This window comes from Convolutriloba macropyga, chromosome 10, assembly GCF_964194025.1.
Source record: "Convolutriloba macropyga chromosome 10, txConMacr16.3, whole genome shotgun sequence".
Classification (NCBI taxonomy): Eukaryota; Metazoa; Xenacoelomorpha; order Acoela; family Convolutidae; genus Convolutriloba; species Convolutriloba macropyga.
In genome coordinates this window covers 38,427,780-38,454,675 of record NC_134477.1, presented here as the reverse complement: position 1 = coordinate 38,454,675, position 26,896 = coordinate 38,427,780, and the positions used below count along the sequence as shown (strand labels likewise).

General features: G+C 34.5%; 1 protein-coding gene across 13 annotated transcripts in view; it reads left to right on the top strand.

Annotated features, from left to right (window-relative positions):
- LOC142348118 (dynein axonemal heavy chain 5-like) overlaps positions 1-26,896 on the top strand; it is a 242,955-nt gene that overhangs the window by 148,706 nt on the left and 67,353 nt on the right. For 9 of the 13 annotated variants that reach the window (XM_075399292.1, XM_075399290.1, XM_075399287.1 and 6 more), the window contains 21 exons: positions 1,421-1,580; positions 1,809-1,926; positions 2,230-2,328; positions 2,409-2,432; positions 2,651-2,677; positions 3,031-3,128; positions 5,631-5,764; positions 6,094-6,184; positions 6,524-6,727; positions 7,030-7,182; positions 7,510-7,652; positions 12,632-12,799; positions 13,229-13,380; positions 13,808-14,090; positions 14,408-14,536; positions 16,896-17,052; positions 17,830-18,020; positions 20,868-21,029; positions 23,362-23,459; positions 23,693-23,838; positions 24,266-24,461. In XM_075399292.1, the coding sequence (XP_075255407.1) occupies positions 1,421-1,580; positions 1,809-1,926; positions 2,230-2,328; positions 2,409-2,432; positions 2,651-2,677; positions 3,031-3,128; positions 5,631-5,764; positions 6,094-6,184; positions 6,524-6,727; positions 7,030-7,182; positions 7,510-7,652; positions 12,632-12,799; positions 13,229-13,380; positions 13,808-14,090; positions 14,408-14,536; positions 16,896-17,052; positions 17,830-18,020; positions 20,868-21,029; positions 23,362-23,459; positions 23,693-23,838; positions 24,266-24,461 (2,933 nt within the window). The remainder of the gene's footprint in view (positions 1-1,420; positions 1,581-1,808; positions 1,927-2,229; positions 2,329-2,408; positions 2,433-2,650; positions 2,678-3,030; positions 3,129-5,630; positions 5,765-6,093; positions 6,185-6,523; positions 6,728-7,029; positions 7,183-7,509; positions 7,653-12,631; positions 12,800-13,228; positions 13,381-13,807; positions 14,091-14,407; positions 14,537-16,895; positions 17,053-17,829; positions 18,021-20,867; positions 21,030-23,361; positions 23,460-23,692; positions 23,839-24,265; positions 24,462-26,896) is intronic. The other 4 variants (XM_075399298.1, XM_075399286.1, XM_075399288.1 and 1 more) reach the window with 3 other exon arrangements.

The window sequence follows — 26,896 nt, the reverse complement described above, 5'->3', positions numbered from 1 at the left end:
TGGCAACAAGTGTTTTTATTAATTTTTAATGAGTATTTTTTGTTTTGCATTTATCAGCTCATCAGTTACCTCCGTAATAACATCAAAAACGATTGTTGCTGTATCCTATACCGCGTGCAACACCAGTATTTTTTTGTTTTCTGCTAAAAATTTTGCTTTCGTTTTTTAAGGTTAACTAATCAATAGCAGGCAGAGTCAAACGTTATTGTCAGCGTAAAAGAGACATGCTCTATGAATTCGCAATGCTTTTTGTAATTGAAACTCACCTCTGTCATTATAACATTAACTAAGGTTTAACATATCCATGTAAAAAGTGAGTGGCATTTTATCAGTTTTCAATTTAAAATTGACAAAAAAGGTCAAAAACATAAAGATTTAAAAAAACATTTATTTGTAGAACTGCCAGTCATAAGTGAAATAAATCGATCATGATCATGATGAACATGAACTAACCGTTTATCATTTTATGGGTTATACAAGACATACTTGATCTGATTTTTGCTAAGATTTTTGCAACGTTTTTGTAGATATGTAGAGACAAATGAATAATGGTGCTGTGTTGGCAACAAGTGTTTTTATTAATTTTTAATGAGTATTTTTTGTTTTGCATTTATCAGCTCATCAGTTACCTCCGTAATAACATCAAAAACGATTGTTGCTGTATCCTATACCGCGTGCAACACCAGTATTTTTTTGTTTTCTGCTAAAAATTTTGCTTCCGTTTTTTTAGGTTAACTAATCGATAGCAAGCAGAGTCAAACGTTATTGTCAGCGTAAAACAGACGTGCTCTATGAATTCGCAATGTTTTTTGTAATTGAAAATCACCTCTGTCATTATAACATTAACTAAGGTTTAACATATCCATGTAAAAATTGAGTGGCAATTCATCAGTTTTCAATTTAAAATTGACTAAAAAGGTTAAAAACATAAAGATTTTAAAAAAAACATTTATGCGTAGAACTGCCAGTCATAAGTGAAATAAATCGATCATGATTATTCGGTGGAATTTTTGTTTGTTGCAACATTTCCTTTTTACCCATTCACGTATCCTATATCTTTTTCTGATTTTTCTTTGAGTTCATTTGTTTACAATGATAAGGACTCGCCTTTAAAAACTTATGTCAATTATGCAACTTCTTTGACACTGTTTCGAAACTTGGAAGCTACTTAAGATACTCTTTGACAAAAAAGTAAACGCTTAAATTCCATTTTTTACATTATCATAATTTGAAGTTGCCTTTGATCATAATTTTGGCCCTTACTTTTGGTTTTCATATCAATCGCATTAAAAATCATCAGAAATTTAATATATTTATATTAATGAAAAGACTGACAGCCCTAATTACTGAGAAAATCCAGATAGAACTTGGCCACTTTTCCGTAATGTGTAGTAATTTGAGTTTGAAATCTGTTGTATAGACTGCCAGACTTTGACACTGACAACTCAGTGTTTGACTACTTTGTGGACGAGAGTGGTGAGTGGGACCACTGGAGTAGCAGAGTGCCAGAGCTGACCCAATCAGGGGAGAATTTGGAACCACTCAAGAAACTCTATGTGGACACTATTCCTAACTTACAGGTCAGGAGAGTTTAATACGTCATCAACTTTTTTGAATTGATTAAATTACATTAAGATAGTAGAGAATTCTTTACTCCTTTCAAGAATTCTTTCTGCATTCTGGAACTGCAATGGAATTAGCCCTAGCAGAGGCTTGAAATTTTGGTGACCTCGAAATTTTGTCTTTTATTTTCCCACTTATTTAAGATTGATGAAGGTTAATATGTTGTGGCAATTTTAACTTTTCAGGCTCGTGAGTTGATTCATTTTGCCCTGCTTGGAGGTCAGCACGTGATGGTCTATGGGCCTCCTAGAAGTGGAAAGACAACTCTCATCAACAACATATTGGACGAACATGAAATAACCAGTACGTGCTAATTTATATGCAAAGTTGTGAAGGTTTATCCATTTCAGTTCCATTATTTAATCAGGGTCGAAAGGTGTGGTTACATTTACTTTCAGCAATCCCAGCTTAATAAATTATTTTTATGATTATTTTTGACATCAGCTGGCTTAGATTTTGCATTGATAATGATTTCCACGCCCTGTTAAGAAATAACTCCAACTTTTCAACTTACAGTTATTGTAGGTCACCGCGAATTGTCGAAGGCCATATTTTAATTGTAAATTGAAAAATAGTCGGTAAAATTTGAATGGGTTGTCACTTCAGATCCAGGAGAATGCCTCACACGGAAATTGGTTCAATCTAGCTTCTCAGCAGTTCGGCATCTCAATGACTTCTTCACGGAGAGTATCACGCACAGACAAGGTTCGAACCCCCCTCTTACCATCACCGCTTTCTCTCCTTTCTACCATTATTAAAATTGAGCTTATTGTGTGTTAATTTAGAAAACAAATCCTTGTTTCTGAAAGGTATAATACATGTCTCATAACCTTTCATGTAGCTAAATGATTCCATGAAATTTTAACACTTGTAACGATTTGTATAATATTACGTAGTTGAAATGAAATATTGCATAATCAAATGCATAACAGTTACGCAACACAGCATTCTTTTATTGCGACATTCCACTTACTCACAGAACTTCATGTTCAAAAGTTCACTTACACAAATTGCACCAATTTTCCAGCCCAATATGGATCCAGCTTCATTCCAGGTAAATTACGTAATCAAATTGCGTAATCCGCGTGTCCAGAGTGAAGTTTGGATTGCGTAATAGCATGCCTGGCGTATTACGCCATTGACCAAACGCGAATTGCGTAATATCAGACATAGCACCTTGAAAATTCATGAGCACTTCACATTTTTGTGTTGATTTTGATTTGAGCAAAAAATGCCCGGTGCTTTTGCTTTGGAGTGAGCCTTTTTAAAAAGTTTAATACAATTATCATCTTTCATTATTCTCAATATTTGGTTTGCGACTATGGTTTGAAACTGATGAAAAAACAGAGAATAGCGAACAAACTAATTTCTGATCGTTAAAAAATTGTTCACCTGTTAACTTTTTAGGCTTTGTGTACGGAGCACCAGAAGGAAAACGACTTCAGGTTTTTATTGATGACGTGAATCTACCATGTTGTAATCACTACGAGCCCCCAGCCAACCAGGTACAAATTACGTTTCGAAAAAAGAAGAAAAGTTCTATTGCTTAAAATAAACTGGTACGTCAATGTTATACGTGGTAGAAATCATGCACTCTATAATAACCCCAGATCTAATGTTTCCAAGTCTATTTCTGCATCTTAGTGGGCCAGGGGATAATTTTATCCTGAAAACGTTTTTCCTCTAAAAAAATTTAGCAATCGTTATATTTGGCCCAGAAAGATATGAGTGGTATTCTGAAGCCCGCCAAGAATTGAGTATTTCAATTATTTTAATTGAGTATTTTCAATTATTTTAATTGCATTCGAAAAAAGTTTGAAGCAATTAATATAAACTTGTTGGTCTTTTTTATGCAAAGTTTTTGCTTGACGATTTTGACTTTTCGAGTAACTTTTACGCCCTTGACTTTTTCGCTTTGCATGATCAGACTTTCTCTCTCATTTACAAGTGTTAGCAGCAGAACTCAAGTGGCGGCAGTTCACTACTAAAATTGAGATGAAAAGTGCGCCGAAATTGCTGTTATGTTTTTCTCTTTAAATTTTATTAATGGTAAATGAGTTATAAATAACCTCTAATGATGTCATTTGAAACCCCCCTTAGTCAATTTAGTTGCCCTACCTACCTACTGAAGAAACCTCGAAGATTAGAGATCTCACTAGTCGTTCGAGAACAATTCTTGCGACGTTAGTTGGTTATGTTTAGCATTTTTGTGTATATTTAAGTACCATCTATTTAATGCAGCCATCGAGGTTTGATTTTTTGAGGATAGCCATGAATCGAAGGTTGATATATTCATCGTCTGAAAAAAGTAATTGGGTGAATATTGGGCGCTTTTCTTTTATAGCCGCCCAGCTTTATATAGTCAATCTGTTTGCACCTCCCAGAAACTCATTTTTTTAAAATTATCGATACTTGTTTTAGTAATATGCTTCAGTAATATGTCGTTATCAGCGCAAAATTGAAAGGATTTTTCCTCTGGATTACTTAACAAATAGATGGATAAAACTGTTTTCGGAAGGGATAAATATCGAAATCATAATAACACGCAATATTCAACTGCCGCTTACATTATATACAAATTGTAATTTACATACGCATTTATTTCAAATGTGTTTGACTACGTGAGTGTATGAAATCCAAACAATATGCTCTTATTATATGCATAAGCGGGGGTGCTAATCGACTTTGGTGGCTATAACAGAACGGAGACAAATTTTACTGCTCAGGTGTTCTTCTTTGCAGTTATAAAATCAAATTTTGAATTTTTTTCAGTTTTGAAATTTCATTCGAGGCCAAATTCAAGTTCAATTTTCTCGTCAAATGACTCCAAATAGATTTTCAAAATTTAGAAATGAGCTTAATTCCATAGTCTCCTATAAGGCTCCTATAAGGCGTTCACTTATAAGGCGTATATTTTTCGCTACACTCGGTTTTCGAATTTCCAGTCAATCTACCAACGGCCAATTTCTTGAATGTGTCTGTTTTAATAACACAATGGTTAATCTACAATAGCATCTTGCTGCTTTTGAGCCAATTTTGACTAAATTATTTACCTTTTCAATGAGTGAAATTAACAGTTTGTCGGACGAAGTAGTTTTCTTTTCTATAGTAGGAATTGGGTTTTTATGGAGAGAAGAGGTGATTCACATTGATCGCTATTTCATTGGGAATTAAATTTGACAATTTCGTTATGCTGGTTTGGAGAAATGCCCAATGGATTTGAATGCATCACACGCCTTGAGCAATAATATGTGGCAATTAACATTCTCAATCATCAAGAAGTGCTGCTTTACAGTTGCAAAGTTGTTGAAAATCACATGCATTTTTTGGTCCAGGAATTTAAAAAATTAATGGCTAAATGCGGCTTGGATTCTTCCGATATCCGTCAATTTTGAGGCAATTAATTTTTTTAATGCATTTTGTTTAAGTGCTTTTTCTGTATTTGTTTTTATCTTCACCCATTAGTTTTACTATTCGAAACTTTTATCGCTCGACCAATTATTTGCTTTGTGTTGAAATTACAAAAAGAAAAACTGATCAAGAATTGAAAAATTGAACACAAAGAGTTTTTAAATGTTTTTCTTATTGGAAAGTTTTTCTTTTACTCGCTCTAGCTCCACTAATTTGAGATAAAAGCTTTTTGCTTGTTCTTTGAAATACATATTGACATTTTTTTGTACTTAGTCATAAATTTAACAGAAATTGAGAAAATAGGTCTTCAACTTTGATGCTCGTTTCTGCGAGGTCACGTTTTTTTTCAGCGTGTACGTGAAAACTTTGTTGACATTTAAAAAGGCATTTGAAGAAAATCTGGTAAAACATTTCGAATGCATTATGGCGTAAAAGATAATGCGTGCATTGAGTAAATAAATAACCGTTTAAGACCATTTTCTGTTTTGGGTTTTTGGGTAAACGAATCATTGTAAAAAGTTATGACCGTGATTTTTGAACGATATGGGAAGTCGTTTCAAAAGAAAAGGCAATCAATTTCTCAATTTTTGTTTTAGTTGCTCCGCACCTTATTGGATGAGTCAATTTTGATGAAAGCTGACAAGCCGTATGAATGGAGAACGATTGAGGACCTGACTATTGTAACGGCAATGGTAACAGATCCCAACATTGAGAGCACCAAAATGAACAGGCATGCACAGGATGATATTTTTTGTAATAATTTACATTTAGGATTGATTATCTGAAGAAACTGAACCGTTTATTGCTATAATTCATGATAACGATGATATTATGCAAATTTGAGAAGCGTGATTTTATATGTCTGCATTGCTGAAATATCTCGAGGGTTTTAGAAAACTTATGGTTCAGGGCCCGTTATGTGTATATTGAGGCACCTGATGCTTGCAAAGTCCCAGGTGTTTTTCTACCGCAACTTTTATTATCAAATTCCCCAAATGTTTGCAAATTTCAACTTGTTTTTGCTGAATAAATCTGACCAATAACGTTGTTTTGTTGCAGGAATGCAAGATCCAATCAAAGTGTGCCTTTCATATCTGACAGGATCATAAGACAGTTTTTGCCAGTTTATCTACCAAGTCCAACTGAAAAGGTTTGCAATTCCATTGTTAATTAATCAATTGATATCCTAATTTATTAATTTAATCAATTAATCTGAAGTGATTGACAAATTTGCCCTGTCTTGGAGATTTCATGATGAGCGTTCTTTGAACCCAAAAACATTTATAAAAATTAGAAAAAATTGTAAAGCATTTTTCAGACAATGGGTGACTTAGTTGGTTGCTCTGGGAATAACTTTCTCATACAAAATAGGCCATTGGAAACAATTTTGTTGGATCCCTTAAAATTGATGTACTATAAAAAACAACAGAGCATATTTATTCTCCTCAAATTGATTTTTTCTTGACAAAAATTGATGTTGATTTTCTAGGAATTAGTTTCGATCTTCAACGCAGTGCTTCAATTTGAGATGCAAGGTAGTGAAGGTCTCAGTTTGGACGAAGAGATCCAACGTGCAATTGTGGATGCCTCTGCCTTTGTAGTCACTGAGATCTGTTCTGTTCTCAGGAGTTCATCCACTCCTGGAAGACAACATTACGTATTCTCTATGAATGACATTTTGAGAAGTTACAAGGTAAACAATTCCATATATAATTTTATGGATAATATCCTCATTAGTTCCATTAATGGTCAGATTTCTCTTTAAAGAGAACCACACTTCACTTTCACTTTCTCATCCGACGGAAAATTTTCTCAAATCCAGATTATTTTGCAGACTATTTACGGGCAAAACCAATCAATTCGTAATAAAACGGAAAAAATGAAATCATCTATCTTTACTCCGATGACATCCAGTAGAACGTAATTTTAACCCCATTGTGTGTTCCTGATGGTCAATTCAATTTTAACAGATTGATTTCTTTTTTTCTAATTCAGATGCTGGTGTTTGCAAAAGATGAAGTGCGTCAAAGTCGAGAGCTAATAACTTCCCTTTGGATGCACGAGTTGAAGAGAACTGTGCAAGACCAACTGTGCCGCCAAGCTGACTTGAACTGGTTTCATCTACTACTCAAAAACACAATTGAAAAGGTAAATGACTTGATAGCTAGATCTTGCCAATTATGGGTTTAACCAAAAAAAAAATTCTTATGGGCAACTTCCAAAGTAGATACTTATCTTTTCCCTCACGAGGCATCTGTTCAAACCCGCTAAGTGTCGCTGAAATAACATAACGGTTATGTTTGTTTATTATATGAAGTCATAATGAACTAATGAAATCATGTTATTCTATTATTTTGAAATTTATCGAGAAGAAAGCCGCCATCCATGTGTGAATAAACACACAAGCCAAAACTCCTGAGAGTTTTTTTTCATTAATGTGAAATTACTGTCAGACTTTTAATGCCACCTTTTCAGTACTTCGCCGAATACGAGATAACGGCCACTTGCACTGATCAGCTGTTCTCTACTCTGCCGATTGATGTGAGACATACAGACAATGTATCACCCACTACTGCCGCTTCCGATGGGTTGTCAGTGATGGCTAGACAGTCCATAAGGTCCGCATAGTTTTGACAGTTCTTTTGCGAAGCCAGCTGAGTGGTAGCATAATTGTAGTTCTATTCTATAAATCTTCGCATATGAAATTTTTTATGATAGGTTTGAAGCTCTTAACAATTCTTTTTTTTGTTGAAGGTGACAAAAGTCATAGCTGGGCGTAATTCGTTTTAAGAGCAATGACGACACTTTTAGCAATTTTTATATGTGTCGCATTAATCTGCTTAATTTTGGCTCTTTTTGGAAATTTATAATGAACCTAAACGTTCAAATGTTGGCTCAATTGTCGAAACTTGAAGAGTTACAGTTTTTTAAATACCTATAATACGATATATCATGAGCTCCATGCGCCTATTTACAAAAATATTAACTACAGTACTGACTGTTTATCGCCCTCATTTAGTTATACCTACATTTGCAAAAAAAATATGAGACATAATCCATATGACGGATCATTTCAACCAAAATGCACTGATAAAAGTCTGGGTTGGTTTCCAAAACAAAAAACCATCAATTCTTTTTAGTAAATCTCATAGAAACAGTAATTGAGAAGGTTAAAAATGCAACAAAAACAGTGGCCATCTACTTAGACCTTTTCCTCTTGCATAAAATGTTTCCCCAAATTTACCCCAATATATCATAGTTCATCGAAGTCCACAATTGATCTTGATAACTTTTTGAGGCAGATAGGTTGCACTGCGTTGAAAATATTTTCAATTTTTGGCAAAAAATATTGAAAATCATGGTGCGCATGAGGGCTAAGTCTTAGGAAGTTTAATTTTTTTCTTTATTTTCTATATGTCAGTATTTGCTTGCTCTTTATTCTATTATTTTATGTCAAATAGTTCCGATGAATTGTGACTGAAGAATTGATTATAACATGACAACGCTATGACACCTGTGGAAAGCTGCAAATATCCAGGAGTTCATTATTAATCCGACCCACTTGTGGGGGAGGAACTATATACTCAAATGGGTTTTTTTTGTTCAGACAATTTTGGCCGTTCGATATAGTAATCGTAGAGAAATGAGACTGATATCATTAGAAATCTCGTCCAGCGTAGAATAATGTATGAAGAAAATTCTTTTGAACTTCGTTTTTTACAGGGAGTTAAGGGGTTGAATTTTTTGAGAAAAGTAGAGTGAGTTCCGTTGTTTTTACTCACATTTTCTGTAATTTTTGACCAAATTGTCTTCAATTTTGCTGAAACGTATTTATTAAATAAGCTAGATTGAAAGTGATATCCTACTCTCGTATCTCGTATGCCATAGTAAGCTGGAAATTAAACACACTTTTTTGTGTCGACCCCCACTTTAGTGGGGAGGGAGGACTATATACTCAGATGGGTTTTTTTCAGTCAATATTGACTGATCGATATATTCATCTTAGAGAGTTGTGAGTGGTATCATTAAAAAGCATGGCCATCCTAAATCATGGAGATTAAAAGATTTTTTTCGAATTTCGTTTTTACAGGGAGTTATCGTGGTTTAAATTTTGTGAATTTTCGACAGTTTTATTGACATTTTCAGTATTTTTTTCTACAATTTGGCGTAATTCTGCTCATATAAATTAAAATACTTCATCGGTAGTGTGTGATTGTTACCGTCGGAGATAGGAGAGAGTTACTGAATTGTTTGATTAGTTTCTTTGGCTAAAAATTGCACAAAATATGATTTTTGGTCTACTTTGATTAAATTTGCCAAAAATGGAGATCAAGAGACCGAGGACACAGTCTCTTCTCAACTTCAAAACAGAGCTAATCTAAACTCGACGCCCCATAAAAGTCTTCTGGAAATAATATTTTGCCATTTTTTTGCAATTTCAACTCGACAATTTTACAGAATGCGTCATTTTTTGAAGTATTTCACTCAACAATTGGTCTAATTCACTAACATTTGGAACACTTCAGTAATTTGTTGGGCGTGCGGCACAATCAGGGATTTGTTTGATACTATCACTATCATGGATTCTTACAATCAGAAATTTTTCAATTTTTTTTGGAGCTGCCTTTTTTCAAAATATTTTGCTTTTGTTTTTTTAATGTTAATTACAGACAAAATTTTTAATCTTGGATCCATTAATGACTGCTCACGTTTACGTACAATTGAGGCCGAATGCAAATCAATTTTTTTCAGAGAACCTAATGGTTTTAATGGCTTTGAAGACGAGTTCTAGTTTACTTTAACTGATTTCTTGTTTTGCCTTCATGTGTATGTTATTATTTTTGCAGTCTGATTACTGTCTATTTATTCAAGATCCAAATTTTTTTTCAGGGGGTCTAAATGGACCTGTACCATGCATTTAATTGATACCTAATGTCTGTTTTGTCATTGAATGCATTTGTTTCAAGGAAATTTCAGTGAGTTTCTGAGCATGTCAAGTTTTTTATTTTATTTCTGTCAACTTTTTGCTTATCCTCAGTAAATACAGGTCAAACGTTTTTTTTTCATATAAGATACAAATTAATCTTTATGGCGCATTTTTAGAAATTTTCTTCTCGGTTTTGATACTACGAGTTTTCATACAAAATTTTGTGTTTTTTGCAGAAATGCCCATTTTTGCTGTTGTTTTTGGTCCATTTGTAAATTTTGATATTAATTAACAATCTAATTGACAAATTTTGGCAGTGGAACAAATTTATTGCTTCATAACATATGGTTTTAAGCGTTGCAACACCGTTGTCTTTCAGATTTTGTTAGAGTTTTTTTCTTTTTGCCCTGTGTTTGTTGTTGATTTTTGTTGTTGTTTGCCAAATATTGGTTAATTTAAGTTTTAAATGGTTAACGATGGATACATAAATGATTTTAATAATTGATATCTGTGTATAGCTAATGATTTTCCAGACTTTCAAATTAAATTTTTCAAAAAAATTAAACTTTCGCAGCTTATCCCTATTTGTCCTCGTTTGCGTTTTCTGTTGTATTTTACAATATTGCATCATTTGCGTAACAGAGAGATCTCTTTAATATTTTGTTGAACCAACCAAATTTTTTTTGTTGTTTGAACGTTTTGATTGATGTCTTCAGGGCATAGAAAATTTGTTTCAGAAGAATTTTGTGAAAATACATATCAATATTTGTGGTTCTGTTTGCTGTCATTTTGAGATAGTCGTTGTACAAAAAAATACTTTTTGATGTTCAAAGGAGACGCAAATAACGATTTAACTGTCTCGCTGTTAATATTTTATATATTTTGTAATGCCTTCTACAATGGTTTTGTAAAGTTGTTGGAAATTTTTTAGTTCTGCTTGTATTTCATGTTGTTTCATAGTCTTTTGACTTAGTGTCGCTAATATCTTGAGCAATTAGTTTTCAAAGAAGTTGCAAGATAAAGTGTCTACTCTTTTAGTAGAAAGTTTATGTTGGCTGTGACTTTTGAAATCATTTGTTTTTTTTTCAAAAAAAGACAACAGATTTCTGAGATTTGCCGATCTCATTTCTGTTAACTTGTAGCTTAGAATCTCTTTGGACAAGCCACAAGCTTTATCTATTTAACTGAAATTTGCTCTTTATAACGATTTTTTGTCCTCAACTGGTCTTTGTTCTTGGTACAACCAGTTTTCATAAAATATTTGCCCATTTTTTGCAGGTTTTCGTTTTCTTTTCAGTATCACAATAATGGGCGGTCCTCTGGTCATTTAAAAAAAAGGCGACCAAAAACTTTTAATTTTTTAGCGAACAATTTAATGTTTAATTGGCTGGGACACCGTTTTCGGGCAAGTTTGTTTCGTGCACATTTTTTGGTGCGAACTTTTTCTTTTTGCCTGTAGTTGTCGTTCTTTTTGTAGTCGCATGACAAATCCTGGGTCTCAATCACTCTCTATAAAGGTATAAAAGAATTTCGCAATGATTTCATTTGATGCATAATGTTTCTAATCAGTTTGGCATTAAAAAAGCAAAAAAGCAACTTTTTCAACAAAAAAACAACGTTTTATTAAACTTTGCCCTTTTGTTCATTTTTTGTCGGCTTTTTACCATGTCGCATTGACGAAAAGTCCCATTTTTTTCTAATAATGTGCTTATTTATCTTTAGTATAACTTTTATCTGACACCGTTTTGATTTGTTTATTAATGGTTTTCAAAAAATGGACAACGAGCTTAATTAATTAATTAGTTTGTGGAACGATATGTTGATATGTTATTTTTTTCTCTTCCTCATTTAGTAGACAAATGAGTGAAAAATATGGATGAGTGGGAAGGAACTTTATGTGTGAACGCACATTACCGAGCATCCTTGTTAAGTATTCTACCGAGGAATATGTTTGTTTTGCTCGCTCTTTGAAATTTGTGAGAAACCACATAAGTTGGAAACGAATTTGAATGTTTTGGTCTTTTACCACAGAACTTTCAACAAACTTCGATATCACATTTTCTTTCCAGTGGATTTTATAAAACTTTTTCAGTCAAAAATCTGCATTGTTTAACGCTAGAGTTGGATCGTGGCTTTAGAAGTTCATACACGCGCCAAATTTGTATCGGGGTTGAGATCTTCTGCTCAAATCTGGGGTTGTGTTAGCCATATTACAATGTTTAGAAACTTCCAGAAAAAATTATTATCCGGTGGACAATCGAGTTAAGAAAAGAAACAAGCAACTACTTTCTCGTAAAAAAAACAAAACATGACAAGAGATCGGTAATGTTGTAGCATCCAAAAATGGATTAAATTGGTGTGCTCTTCAACATCAGCCAAAACTAAGTATTTTTTTTACAAAATAGGTCAACAGAATTGCCAAGAAATAAACATGAGACTATTCCTATGATGAGGCAGTTGGAACCGTTTATGTCTTACCTAGACGAATGACAATGAACAGCCAAAATGTCAGATATTACTATAATAATGATTTTGATCGGTAACTATGTGATTTAGTTTTTGTAAATTTTCATGTGAGACTATGTTTCTATCAATAACGCGGATTTTATCTATTGGAATGAAAGAAAAATTTTAATTGGCTTTGTTGTAATTGCTTAGTCTATTTTACAGGTGTGACTTAAAGCCAGTTGAGAATTTCGATTCCACCCGGCAGTTTCTCCAATCTCAACTCAAAGCTCACAACGACGAGTTTGGGGCTACCAAGATAGACGTGAAATTGTCTGACTTCATTCTGCAGCAGATCATTGCGTGCTATAGGGCATTTACTCTACCCTCAAAGTTAGTCTAACTAGCATAGAAGGTACACTTTCAATACTCTGATATGTTTTCAGTAATTCATTTTAATTGAAGGGGTTCTTTTCCAAGGCCCAGGAATACTCGGAGACGTCAACTGACGAATAGCAAGTTATTAAAAAAGTACAAAAAAAATTGTCAAATATATCACCAGAAACCTCACAATGAAAAATTGAATCAATTTATGATGTCTGAGACTTTTCACGCTTGTTGCATCCTCATTATGGTCTACTGTGAACAAAAATAAGAAGTCGGTGGCTTATCCCTGAAAAATTACATACAGAAATTATATATATGTTAAATGCGTTGGTTGTTTGGCAATGTTTAATGTATAACTTTTTAATTGTTGAGACATTTGCATCTTCAAGAACCTACTGAAAACCATTGTCAAAAATTTGACCCGTTTGTTCACAGGGGTAACATGGTGGTGATAGGGAGTGTGGGGACTAACATGTCTATTCTGCTGAAACTGGTGTGCAGAGTGGCCAACCTGACTCAGTTCAAAATAGACTTCACTTCCGAGAACTCTTTCATGGACGGCCTCAGATCCATAGTTCGCATGACAGGTACAATTGGATGTTGCTCACTCAATTAAAACTTTGCAGAAAATGATTCAGATCTCAACTCTTGAATTTTTTTCTTATCTCAACTCATTTTTCCTAGCTGAGACAGATCTAGTTGACGTTCAATGACTGTGCAAAACACTTATGATGGGCTTGCGTCAGTATTTGGAGAACTGAACTGAATATGAGTTACGTGTTGTAATTCAACGATTAGTTTTTTATCGGTGCTATTTGTCCTACCGACTTCAGGGTTTGCAAAATATTTGGTTTTTCATATGTTCATGATTAAGTAATACGCAAAACTTCGAACATCAAAAAATTTAGCATGTATACTGTGAAATATTAAATGATAATCTTTCAGTTCACTCATTTTTGTTGATAGCTTACGTTAAATCACTACATTCAACTTTAAATGAGTAATGCATTTCAGGATCCGAAGGTCGAACCCTCGCCGTTTGTATCTCGGCTCGGGACCTCACCCACGATATGTACCTGCATACGCTTAACAGTCTTCTAATTTCGGGCGACTACACGACAATGTTCTCGGCTGATGAAATTGACGGCTTGTACCAGGCTCTCGCTCCCCAAATCCGAAGAGATTTCCCCAATGAATTAGTGGATCCTGAGAAGTATTTCATTCACAATGTGATGAGAAACCTTCACGTGTTCTTCACGTTGCCTCCTACGCATTCGCTAATCAACAGAGCTTCGAGGTTAATAGATTTTGTTACACGTTTTAACGGAATTTTTAGATTTTGTTACACGTTTGTATCATTTTTAAAATCTTAGTAATAATAATTTAATACTTAATACAAATTCTTCAACAAATTAGACTTAATATAACTTTTTTAATAAAGTTAAATGCAAATAATAGACTGCAAGTCCAATATTGATTCATTCCCGCACACAAAGTTGCAAAGTAAGAAAATAATGAACAATCAATTATAAATATTTTCTTTCATAATTCTCACAAAGATTTATTGTTGAAAATTGCTCTTCTTTGTTGTTACCCAGTGATGAAATTTTTCAGGGAATTTCCTGGGTTCTTGTCCTGCTGTGAAGTGTATTGGGTCCGTGATTGGTCCAGGGAAGTGCTGCAAAACCAGACAAAATTTTTCCTTGGCCATTCGAAGCTCAAGTTCAGTTCACCTCAAATAAGGTTAGTTGAAAATATTGTAATGATTACTTCTGTTTCCATTATTATATATCTTAAGTATATTTTATAATGCCTAAGTAAGATACTTGTTCGGGTTAGCGTTATCGAGTGTTGTTTAGACTTTTTTGTTGCTTTAGCTACGTTAAAAACGTCCCTATTGCTACTGCAAGATTCAATTCCGATAACCAACTGTTTTCAACGGAGAACCCAAAAAGTATTCATCTACAAAGTACTAGGAATATCTTTGTTCTGACCTCCAAATTTACTCGGGGGTTAGGAACTTTATACTACCCTGCCTTTTTCGTTAGGTCAATTTTAGCCAATTGATATCATTTGCGAAGAGATAAAAAAGTGATGCCATTGAAAAAATTTAAAAAAAATTAAGTCGGTCCTTGAAAAAGAGTTTTCAAAATTTTTCATATCTCGAAGGCTTCTCCAGGAGAATCTTATTTTTTTTCACTTTCTGATCTATTCACTCTTTCTATACTCTAATGTGCTTTATATAACTTCAGATAAATTATAAAATGCATCTGCCTGAACTTGCTTAATATAAGTTTTCTCAGAGTAAAGCAAAATTATAAAAAATTTGGAATGGCCGGCTAAAACATCAGAGTTTGAGTAAGAAAGTTCAAAAAGCTTAATAAGACATTTTTTCTTTGTTGAAAATTTTAAAATCCTTTTAGTACTGCGTTTACGACCCAATGAAAAGTTGTCTGCAGTCAGGCCTGCTTCTGATTTGATTTTTGAGTTTTATCAACTGAAGGAAAAAATTGGATGATATTTTCTTTGAATTCAATTGTCTCCATTAGTGAATCGTGTTTAGCAATTACTAATACTTTGAAACAAAGATTTAAAAAATCCTTGATTGACTTAATAAACATTTTACATTTTCTTTTGGGGTAGAAATTAAGGCCAAATTTGTTCTCACGCAGTTCAGTTTTCCAAAGCCTTGCCTCTTACTTTTTAACTATCGTTCAATTCTAGTCCTCAGACGCTCATGCTATTTCTGTCTAAACCTTCCATAATGTTAGGATTGAGGTGAATGTTTGTGGAATTGGACTAAAAAACAATGCAGACGTTGGATTGTTTACAAAAAATCTACGAGATTTTTGAGCTTATTTGTATTTTTTAAATCTTTCTTGCACAACCGCTTCCGGATATAGTTGGGAGCAGATGAATTTTTAATGAAATTAAACTATTTGTCTCCTATTTTGTTAAAGCTGCACTGCCTTTTTATGAAAAGGTTGAGTCATTTAGAGCGTGAGGTTCATAATTTATGATCAAATCTTAATCACACATTGCGATTGAAAAATCACTTCCGAAAGGAGTTACAAATGACGTCAAGAAACGGCTTAAATCTCACTTCTCAAAAAGTTACAAATGACTTCAAGCCAGCATAAAAACAGCTGAGGAGCTAGTTGAACATGTGATCATAACCGCTTTTGATCTTTGCGGTGTAAAAAAATGTAAGGCTAAAAATGTCAAACGGCGAAACCAAAGCAAAAACTGCAATATAGCTACGCTGAGCATACAGCTTCGCGGCTAAAAATAGTTTAGATAAAAATAATAAAATATGGAGATTCTTTTCTATGCGTCTGTACGTTTCTGAAAAAAGCAGATTCAACCGGATCATTTTGAAATTAAAAACAAAGTTTGAGTTTTTTTATTCCGGATCTTGCTTTTTGGCAATGTTGTTGCATAAACAAACGTAGAACAAAGCATTTTTCCCCAATTTTTGTAAAATTTATGGTAATTGTGAATGGAGAGATTCAAAAGTTTTTTTCTGTTCCACCCTTGGACTTCAATCAAGGGCCTCCAGTCTCCGTTTCACTTATACCCTCTTGAATACATGAAAAAGATTCTTGATATTTCTCTTTCACATATTTTGGAGGATGTCACATAACAGGAAGTTTATACAATGTACCATCCTGTATTTGTCCCTTACTTTAGATGGATGTAGAGGTCTTTAGCTAATGTTTTTTGAACCCATTATAATCTTGATACTCAAAAATTGCGTCGGCCATTATTAAGTACAAAGTTTTTTTTTGATGTCATTGTAACCTCAATGCTCGCCACTTTCATGCAGCGAGATACGTGAAAGCAAAAAATCTCTTTGTGGGATAAACTGAAAATTCATTTTTTTCACAATCCATGACCAAGCTACTAATGGGCGACGCAGTATAAAGAAGCCACCCGCATTGACAAACACAAAACAAAAGACACGTATATGGAAATTATATACAGGCAATTAAATGGATTGCTTTGCTTTCGTAATGTTGTCAATGCGGGCAATCATTTTTGAAGGATCTTACGAGCGGATTTCACTTTCTGCTGAATTAACAAAGGCGCTTTTTCTGCTTAGTGAGAAGGTTGAACGATGCCTTGTTGACATTCATTCACACGTTCTGTCCTTCTGTGACCAGATGAAGTTGGTGGGACAGTTCAGTGACAAAGTGACTATCACTTCAGTCAGACAGCACAAGAAGCAGGGCGAAGTCACTTACAGAACATCCAGCAAGGTGATCATGTTTTATTAGGGCATAAAACACTAGTGATTTTTGCTATGACAAATGATAGACGCTATTCGATCACTATTTATGGTGGCGTGATGGCCGAGAGGTAAGGTGTGTGATTGACACGGCAATGATTGTTAATTCGATCCCATGCCTCCATGAAGCTGTCTGTGTGAGGATGAGCTCTTACTTAACCATAGCTTCAGGTTGACCATAGCCTGACCAATGTTGGCTGCAATGATGGTACCACGTGAAAGTTTCAGACGAAAAAAAGAGCCATAGTCACTAAAAAAGAGCATTCATGCTCACCAAATAAACAGTCTGAGAGGTGAAGAATAATAGAAAAAGAACAGCTGAGAACAGGCTACTGTTAATGCAGACTCAAAGCCTATTGCTGCTCCGCTGCGATTACGCAGAAACAAATTTATTTACTTATTCATACAAAAAACTGCTAAAGTATTTCTTTAACTACTAATTGAGTGTGCTAACATTCTTTTTGTCCTGTCGAATGAACCTCCATTTTTTCGCCTGCTGCAATGGGATAATTCCTTTTACGTATGGTTTTGTCTCCCATTAACGTGTTTAAGTCAACGCTAATACAATGACGAAATTTTGACCACCGGAGAACGATGCATCAACGATTTAATGCTTTCATAAACAATAAGCAGAAAGCGACTGCGTTTGCACAGTGAATAAGCAACCTGCTCCTTTTATCCAAAGAAAAATTGAAATTGTAATAATTTTTTGCTAGACATACAATAAAATTGGGGTTAATTTTTGCAGGAAGTGGACAATCTGCCATATACAAAACTGATACTGTCAGAGATGATGGACTCAGAAAGCAGAAGCAAAAGTGAGATAGGAGCACATGAAGTGTATCACGGGGCAAAGAGTTTTCACACGTTCCTCAATGCATTCCTGCTAACTTATAGAGAGAAGAAAGGAAAACTAGATGCACGATTGACTAAGTTGAAGTTAGCCGGCATTACAAATTACAAAATTAACCATGTATGGATATTTTGTAGTCTCTGGAAAGCTTTCGTTTTTTGAATAAATAAATTAGGCTGTGTTTTTTTTAAACAGATCTGCATTTGTACTCTAGCAATAACTCACAAAAAGTCTTTATTGCACAATGTTTTTGAGGAAAGTAACAGATCAGACAATGCAAATTTTTATAATGTACCAAAAAAATTGCCCAACTTTATCCGAATTAATCCATTGGTTTTTCTTTAGGTAAAAAGAAAAATGACATGATAATCACCTTGGTGACTTTTTAAGATAACTGCGTCGGTATTGCCTAGCTCCCGTGAGTTTGATCAATAGTTTGTGGTTTTATGACCTTTTGAGTCAAACTTGAAAAAAAATTCGAAAGGTATACAATTTGATGTTTAAGATTGCCGTGAAAACACGCATGTCACGATCGATAATTTGATCGAATATCGGCAAAAGAGTTTGATAGTTTTAGAACAGAGAAGAAGTCATTGTAGGAGAGCACCAGCGCACGCCATGGATATTGAGTTGCTCTAATCTTCATTGATCAGAAATTTCAGGAACCCAGGCTGGATATCCATATAGAAGGGTGAAATCGCGTTTTGTGTGAGCAATAAATCACCGCACGAAAACTGAAACAGTTTGCACTCATCTGAATGAGGCGAAAAGATCCACTCTCAATCTATTTTGGGAAAAGTAAAATCATCATTAAAAATTCATTCGACAGATTTGCGTTGCCAAGAGCTTAGGATTGCCTCCACTTCAGCGAAAACATTTTGCAATTTGTTTCTTCTACCAGCAGGTTTCACATAAAACACCGGGCCTCGAGGAGTTAGTTAAGCAAGTTTAATGCAGAACGTAAGTAAATTAGATTAACAGCACCTCAGCAAGCGTTACGCATTGCTACTGGCAGTCCTCCATAAATGACCGGCTATTTGATTTCATCGTATTACGATTTTATAAGGCTGACTGTCCATTATTGCTTTATCATTTTCTGAATTGAATAATCAAGTTATGTTTTTATGTCAGACAAACAATTTCAAGTGGTAATAGGCTTAGGCGCGGTTATGAAATGAATCTCCTCTCGGTTGAATAAAGTCCTAAAAAATTCGGAGATATATTGAGATTTGGAAGGAGGATTTTGTCCAAAACCAATTTTCTTGTTGTAAACACCCTCGGCTAAGTTTTGTAGGTGACTGCAGGATTATGACTTTCAAAACGAAGTTTTTGCAATTTCAAATTGTTTTGCTGTTTTCTCTCAGCTTTAATCAATTCTCGTCACACATGTACACATTCAAAGTTCTCGCAATTCTTCAGTGTTAATAATACGCACAGAAACTGATTTCGTTTTACAACAACTCTTTTAAAATGGAAAAGCAACATCTGGTTTCCGGCATTCAATCCATTTACACGGAACATAAGGTGACTCTAGAGATTTGTTAATTGGAGCAAGGTCAATCTGACTTATTGATATCATAATCAACATGATTGTCAGATGGCTTTGTATCTTTTAACTATTAAGTTCAATCCTTTCGCCGTCTGCTGCTCATTTTTCATGAGTTTTTTTACTGTTTCAGAGTAAAATTTTGTATGTTTCATCTGATTAGAGTCGCGACAAAAACCTCAAGTAAAAGTTGAGTGCATTGCAGTCAGAATTTGAGGTCACCAAAATCTTTCTCCGTAAAAGACAGTACTTGGGCATGCTGCCAATTTCAAAACTAGATCATCGCTGGTGGAGCCGATATTGTTTCGTGTTATTGGAGGCATTAAAAACAAGACCTAACTCACTTCACCACTGTGCAGTGAAACTTAAGGAAAGCAAAACCCTGCAAATGCTTCTTGTTTAAGAAAGACAGCGAACTCGGCAGGAGAACTTAATTTGGATTACGAGCGCTAGTGAGATGCAATCAAACAATTTAATTGAAGTTATAAGTGGTTTTAAAGTTGATTTCAGGTGGGATGAAGCTAGTTGGTCGATCATTGGTAAAAATTTTAAGTTTAACATGAATGGGATTGCTAAAGTACCTCCGTAGACAAGGGCTACAGAACATATTATATATATATATATATATATATATATATATATACATATATATGTATTTTATATATATATATATACATATATATATATATATATATATATATATATATATATGTATTATATATATAAATATATATATATATATATATACATATTTATATACATATATATATATATATATATATATATACATATATATATATATATATATATATATATATATATATATATATATGTATATATTCATATTTATTTATATATATATATATATATATATATATATATCTTCGGTAGTCCTCGTCTACGGAGGGAGTTTTAGAAATCTTTTTTATGTGTTGGCCGTTTGTATGCAATTTATTATGCACTTTTATGCTGATATACTATTGTTGGTGGTTTTAGGCAAAATGTTTGTCAATTGCTCATGTTTTTGTTTGAAATTATTTTTCCGAATGATGCTAGCCTAGAATTAAAAATGATTTTCCACTGAAATTGAAAGTTTAAAAAATTCAATCAGATAGAAAAAGGGTTTAACCTATTTTTGCGATACTTTTTTATCTGAGAGCACAAAATTTACAGGTATTCAACGAACAATGATTAGTTTTCACCATTATCGAAAAAAAATAATTTAAGCAGTTGCCATTTTTTTCTTGAAATCATTTTTTTTTTCATCGGCTATTAAAAATTTGTCTCATGTGATATCTTTTTTGGAGTATATTTCAACTGACTTTTGAGCCGTTCATTTTCTATGTCCAATATTATTACAAGATTCTGATAGTCTTTTTATTTTTAGTCGAGCCCTCTCAACCCTGTCCGATGTTCGTAATGACGTCACAGCACTCGAAAGTGGAATTATAGAACTGGAAAACGAGTTTGAGAGAAGTACGCAAGAGAGCAACGAACTATTCAATCTCCTCACTGACAAATCCACTACATTGGAGCTTGTCAAAGCCAGGTTAATTTTTGTGCACATTGTTGTTGTTAATCTCATTTATCACAAGAAAAAAGATGGCTACCGTAGTTGATCAGCTTGCCAAATTTTCTTTATTTGAGAAAAAATTTTCATAACTAAAACTGAGCAATCATCAAAATGAATATCTGGCAACATTTTTTTATCAGTGTCTCAAAGGACTGTCCAAAATATAATTATCAGCGCAACACAGCTGGTTTTTTTCAGTCAATTTTGGTCAATTGGTATATTAGACGTAGAATGAAATGAGTGGTATCAGAAAAAGCCGATTGGTGGAGCGCATGATTGTAAATTGAAAAGAATTTATTTTTCAGTTTTTGTCTTTTTCGAGGAGTTAACCAGCTTTAAAATTTTTGTGAATAATCCTCATTTTACCCTATTTTTTTCACATTTAGCGTAATTTTCAACCAATTCTAGATATTTTTGCTCAATTTTGTTAACAATCGTTTTACAATTTTATGTTGCTAAAAAGCGTCTGATCCAATTGCAAGGCTGTTGTTAGTCTCATTGTGGTTTTTACAATCGAAAGTATTTTGATGATATTGAGGAGCCATCTTTTTTTCAAAATCTTCAGATTTCTTTCAACCATTTGGGAAATCTTTCTACCATTCAGTGGGAAATCAAATTTAAACACTGATTTTGGTAACGCTAGATTAGCAGAGAGAGCAAAAGTTGGTAGTTACGCTTTTTACTACTTTGAAATTTTTTCTTTTCCAAAAAAACATTGACTTCGTTTTTGAATTTTGCCTTTTTATTGTTATTCTTTTGGACTTATGTTTTAGTCTCAATAAGTGACAGCTCGCAGCTGCTTTCTAGTGAAGCCAAGTTAATCTTTAATGTTTTTAGTTTTCTTAGACAATTTCTGGCTTCTATTATGGTTTTTGTGGAAAAAAAAACAGTGGACTTGTCTATTTTATTTTTGTTGTCTTGTCTTTTGTTTTCAAAAATTACATGTCTCATCCGATTCCCAATAGACAGTCTCAGTGGTATATAGGTTTCATTTTGTAGCTGAAGCTGAAATTGTTGACTATGATACCACAAATTATTTTTGAAAACTTTAGTTTTTGTGAATGTTGCTATCAATTGTTATTATTTACTTGCCTCTTTGTTTTTATCCTTTTGTTACCAATTTCAATTGAAAACAATTTTTGCCTTTTTTCAAATACTGAATACTATGCAGTATTTGTTGATTGTAGGCTGCGGTCACTTGTTTCGAAATATGGTAAAGAGTTTTTTTTTACTTCGGCGCCATTATAATCCAAAACATTCTGCGTATCGCGAAATGACTGACTGTTTTGTCGTATTCGCTATTTTTCACTCGTTTTGCCTAAATTTGTTGTCTTTGGTGATAATTAGCCTAAAGATGTTGAACATAAAATGATTTGTTTGAATAAACTTAACATTATTAAGTTTCGAAGAAAATTGAAATCTCCTTTGTTCAGATTTTCTGTGCTTCTCTTAGAGGTTATTATGCATATATTTTTTTGTTCACTATTAAAGTCTGCCGTTATCGTATTAACAAAAATTGAGGTCGTTAATTACATCTGTTTTCATTTTTATTTCGGGACCTTTGCTCGTTTCTTTTTGTAATCAGTTGTCTTCCTCAATTTTAGTGTTGACAATCAGATCACGCGTTAAGAAGGCAAAAAGCTACTTTTTCTCCGAGGTCTTTTTTTGTTGCTTACTGCATGGGTCTTTGGTCAATCGGAATCAAGGGTTTTCGGTAAATAAATAAAATAGGCTTTAACCAAGCTTGATAATCATAGGGCTTTCTCTATTGGGAGAATTTAATGTTTGACGTTTGTCTTGAAAATTGAACCGAATTTTAGTTCAGAATCCCATTTTGTTTGACAGAAGTAGTTGTTTACTTGACCAAGTCGTTGTTTTTTGTGCGAGAAAATGTATTATTTTTTATTGTTTTTTTTCATCTAAGCGTGGAATCTGCAGCTCGGCTCAATTTTCGTTCAATCTAGTGGAAGGAATAGACAACCGATCTCGTATTTACTTCAATGGTGTATGTTATATGTGTCTGTCCTAATTTGAGATTACATCAAGTTTTAAATTAACAAAGCATGATCCACACTTTATTATTTCGGCTTTGTCTTATATCTGCTAGTTTTGGTTAAAATTTCGGCAGATGTGGACGATCCGGGTTGGAGCATTATTTGCGAACGCACATTTATTACTGAGCTTTCTGATTCTATTTTATTTTCATCTTTGTCAACTATGTTGGAAGAACTTTTTATACTACAAATCAATAAGATCCTAATGTGCGTAATCTAATTTTACAAAAGTTTGAAAAATTTTTGGGTATTAGGTGTGGAATTACAACCGGCAGTCTGGCTGCTATGCTCGAGTTTGCTGACCAACAAAATGACACCACGTTAGAGGAACAGGACTTTGAATTGCTCAGGGGTAAAGCGTAGTTTAATTTTATCAATCCTTTTAATTATTCAGCTTATTGCAGACATTTTACTCCGTTTAACATCAATTTTCTGATCTCTTCAGACAAAATGACAAAAAATCCTCTTTTGCCGCTCTTCTGCTGCATTTTGAGTTCGGCAATCAATTTGGTACTTCAACATTCTGAAGTGAAATGATTTCTGCAACCTCTTTTTTTCTGTAAAGTGATCTGTCGTCTGTTTTAGACGATGGTGGAGATACTGGCCTTGAGTTTATGCAGTTGAGAGAGAAGAATGTTGCGGAGAGAGTGAGTCAGTTGGACGAAGCTGTTCTTGACCTACACCACCAATTGGAAGAAATCAGAACTGAAATGCAAAGCCGAAAAGATAACGTTAGTGTCGTGCTACAATTGTAGCTCTACAAAGGTATGTTTTTATAATGTTCAGCAGTGTTGTTTTACCCACAGTAACATCCGAAACTTTCACCCACAATAAATTCATCTCCAAATCTTCTCGCAGCTTAAAAAGTTTTTGTCAAAATTAATCAATATGTATAGACGCATTCAATTTGCAGAAGTTTGTTCTCAGAGGAAGTTTGTAGCAACTTTATTAGTCCTGTGGTCTTTCTTATGCGATTTTAGGCTTGACCAATTTTTTTTGTCTGATTGACCAATATTGATTATGATTATAAAAGACGCCGTCTAAATCAATTAAACATCAACTTGAACATGAACTTGGACTTATTAACCAACACGAGTAGTTTTTATCAATTCAATTGCTTTCACCTGTCTCTCCACTCGGCAAGCAATTTTTTTTCAGGTTATCAACTGGCGCAAAAAAGTGGACAAAGAGAGCGGATGTCTGGATCGAATTAAAAACTTCCAGAGTCCCCCTCTGCTGGTTGCTGTTGTGCTGGAAATGTTGATGAACTTAGTGGGAAAGAAGAAACTACAGGAGTTCAAAATAGAAGTGAAGAATTTTGACTTCACATCTTCGAGGAGACTGGCAAATGGAAGTAAGTAACTTTACCAATTTGTAAGAAGATTGATTATAATGTATAGGCAAACTTAAAATAACTAGCAAATCGCCTCTCAGAGTTCTTGGAACCAGAACAAGTTGTCATGTGTGCCCAGGATGAAGTCCTCAACCCAAGACCGCTATGGACCAGACGGACCTGGCTCGCGGACAGGGGGTCCGGTGCAACCGAGCTCATATACTTGACAAATTTTTGGTCGCGCTGCTCCGTCTGGCCCATACCTGAATTGGATCTGTTCTGTCTGGCCCATACCTGAATTGAATCTGTTTGCTCTGGCCCATACTCATTCGTCGGTCTGTTCTGTCGGGCCCATTCCTGAATTGGGTATGTTCGGTCTGGCACATATCTGGTTTTTGTTCTGGCCCATACCCCGTCGTCGGTCTGTTCTGTCTGACTCATGTCTGATTTGGGTCTGTTCGATCTAGCCCTTAACCAGTCGTTGGTCTGTTCTGTCTGGCCCATTCCTGAATTGGGTATGTTTGGTCTGACCCATACCCGTCTTTGGTCTGGCCCATAGTCAATCATCGGACTGTTTGGTCTGACTCATATCCAATAATCGGTCTGGCACATAACCTCTCTTCGGCGCCTTTTGTGTGGCCCATACGCATTCTGTGGTCTGCTCAGTCTGGTCATACCCAAAATTCGGTCTGGTCTAAATCTCAGTCTGTTCAACTCTTTGGAGAGGTAATAAGAAATTCAGCTGTAATCAGCACCAAACAAACAATTTAGAGTGATCAAAGCCCAGAGGTCCAGCTCAATACTGAAGCCAGTCCTCTGCAAAACACCAACCAATACAATTGAATTTATGTACAACCACAGGTGAAAGAAGCTATATACACAGTAAGAGGAGTTTTTTAGTTTATAAAAAAAATGAATTTGAGAAGTTCTTGTTAAGACTTAGAGTTCTATATAACTGCAGTAGAACACTTCCTCTGCCTCAGATGTACTCATCAGCCATTTCAAATACCATGGAGGACTTCTGCTGGCTGAAATTGACGTATACAAACGCTGGTGGATCGTTTTCTTGGCTAGCCTCGTGGAAATTGTTTAAAATGAGTGTGATAGTGTCTTCAGGTAAGTATGATAAAACTAAAAATGAAATAAAATTGAATTGGGAAAACTTTAAATGCTCGATAGGCGTGGGTGGGACTCGAACCCACGCGTGTTGATGTTCTTGTTTGTTCGAGGTAATAGTTCAATGCACTAAGGTGGCTTATGTTTCTTCAGGTTTTTCGATCCAAAACTTCGTTCTTTCAATGTTTAAGTCGTTGCGAATTTGAAAAAGAAATCGACAAACTGACTTGAACGGTTTCGAACCGAAGCTCTCAGCTGTGCTGTTTTATTAGCGGTCCGCGCTAAGTGTCATGCATGATGTTACAAAAATTCAGCTTTCATTCAAATATGTTACTGTCCGCTTGATTCAATTATAGCTAGGGCTTAGATCGTTGGTCCTGATTTCAAATAGTCCTGCTTCGATGTCAAAAAAGAAAGGATTGAAAAAAGGAACGGTTATGATTGATGAAGAGAGGGAGAAAAATAATCTACAAAAGCGTTGTTTCTGACTTAAAAAAGCATTATTATAAAAGTGACAGAATTAAGAAATTTATAAATAAAAGTGCTACGCTAACCAAACCATAAAACCACTGAAACCAAACCACGCGCAGCACAAGAGTGAATGTTTTTGTTTAATCTCACAGACGTTTTCTTTTTAAATCAGTGGAGTGTTGAGGAAAATAGTAAAATAGTCATAAATACAGTAAAAATGAAAGGCTTCGAAAGAAGGCGTAAATGTTGGTCAATAACTACGCATAGAGGCATTGATGACGTCCGTGATCTGTTCAGCCTGGAATTGACTAGGCGAGCGGCTGGCCGAACAGATGAAGACAATTGAATGAGATGGACAGAGAATGACAAATACTAAATTGTATTTGGCCCCGAATTGACTAGGCGAGCAGCTGGCCGAATACATTTAACACGTCTGATTGTTCTGTTGTTTTCCATATTGTTAATATAGCGGGGAAAAATTAATTATAATAAGGAAAGTTGGAGGCAATTGAGCTGGACTGCGGTCGGAGAAAAAAATGGTTTTTCTATCGTTAATAATCCACACTTTGTTGACAACTGCGCCACTTTCCTCTTACTCAAGACGTTAGAAATTTGATGCAGTTCATTGGATGGAGGAAACGCCTCAAGAAAATAAATGTAAAGTTGCTGGAGTTGGAATCGAACCGTAGTTGTGTTTACTTTATTAAACCTTTTTTGTGCACTTCGCACCTGTGCCATTTGACAGCTACTTTTGGTTTTCTGACTGCCAGTTTTTCATTTGCACTATCAGTCAATCAGTTTTCCTGTTTGTTGTTGTACTTTTTTTCCTGTTTCCTTTGTTTTCCTTTCTCAGTTTTTGCTTTTCTTCT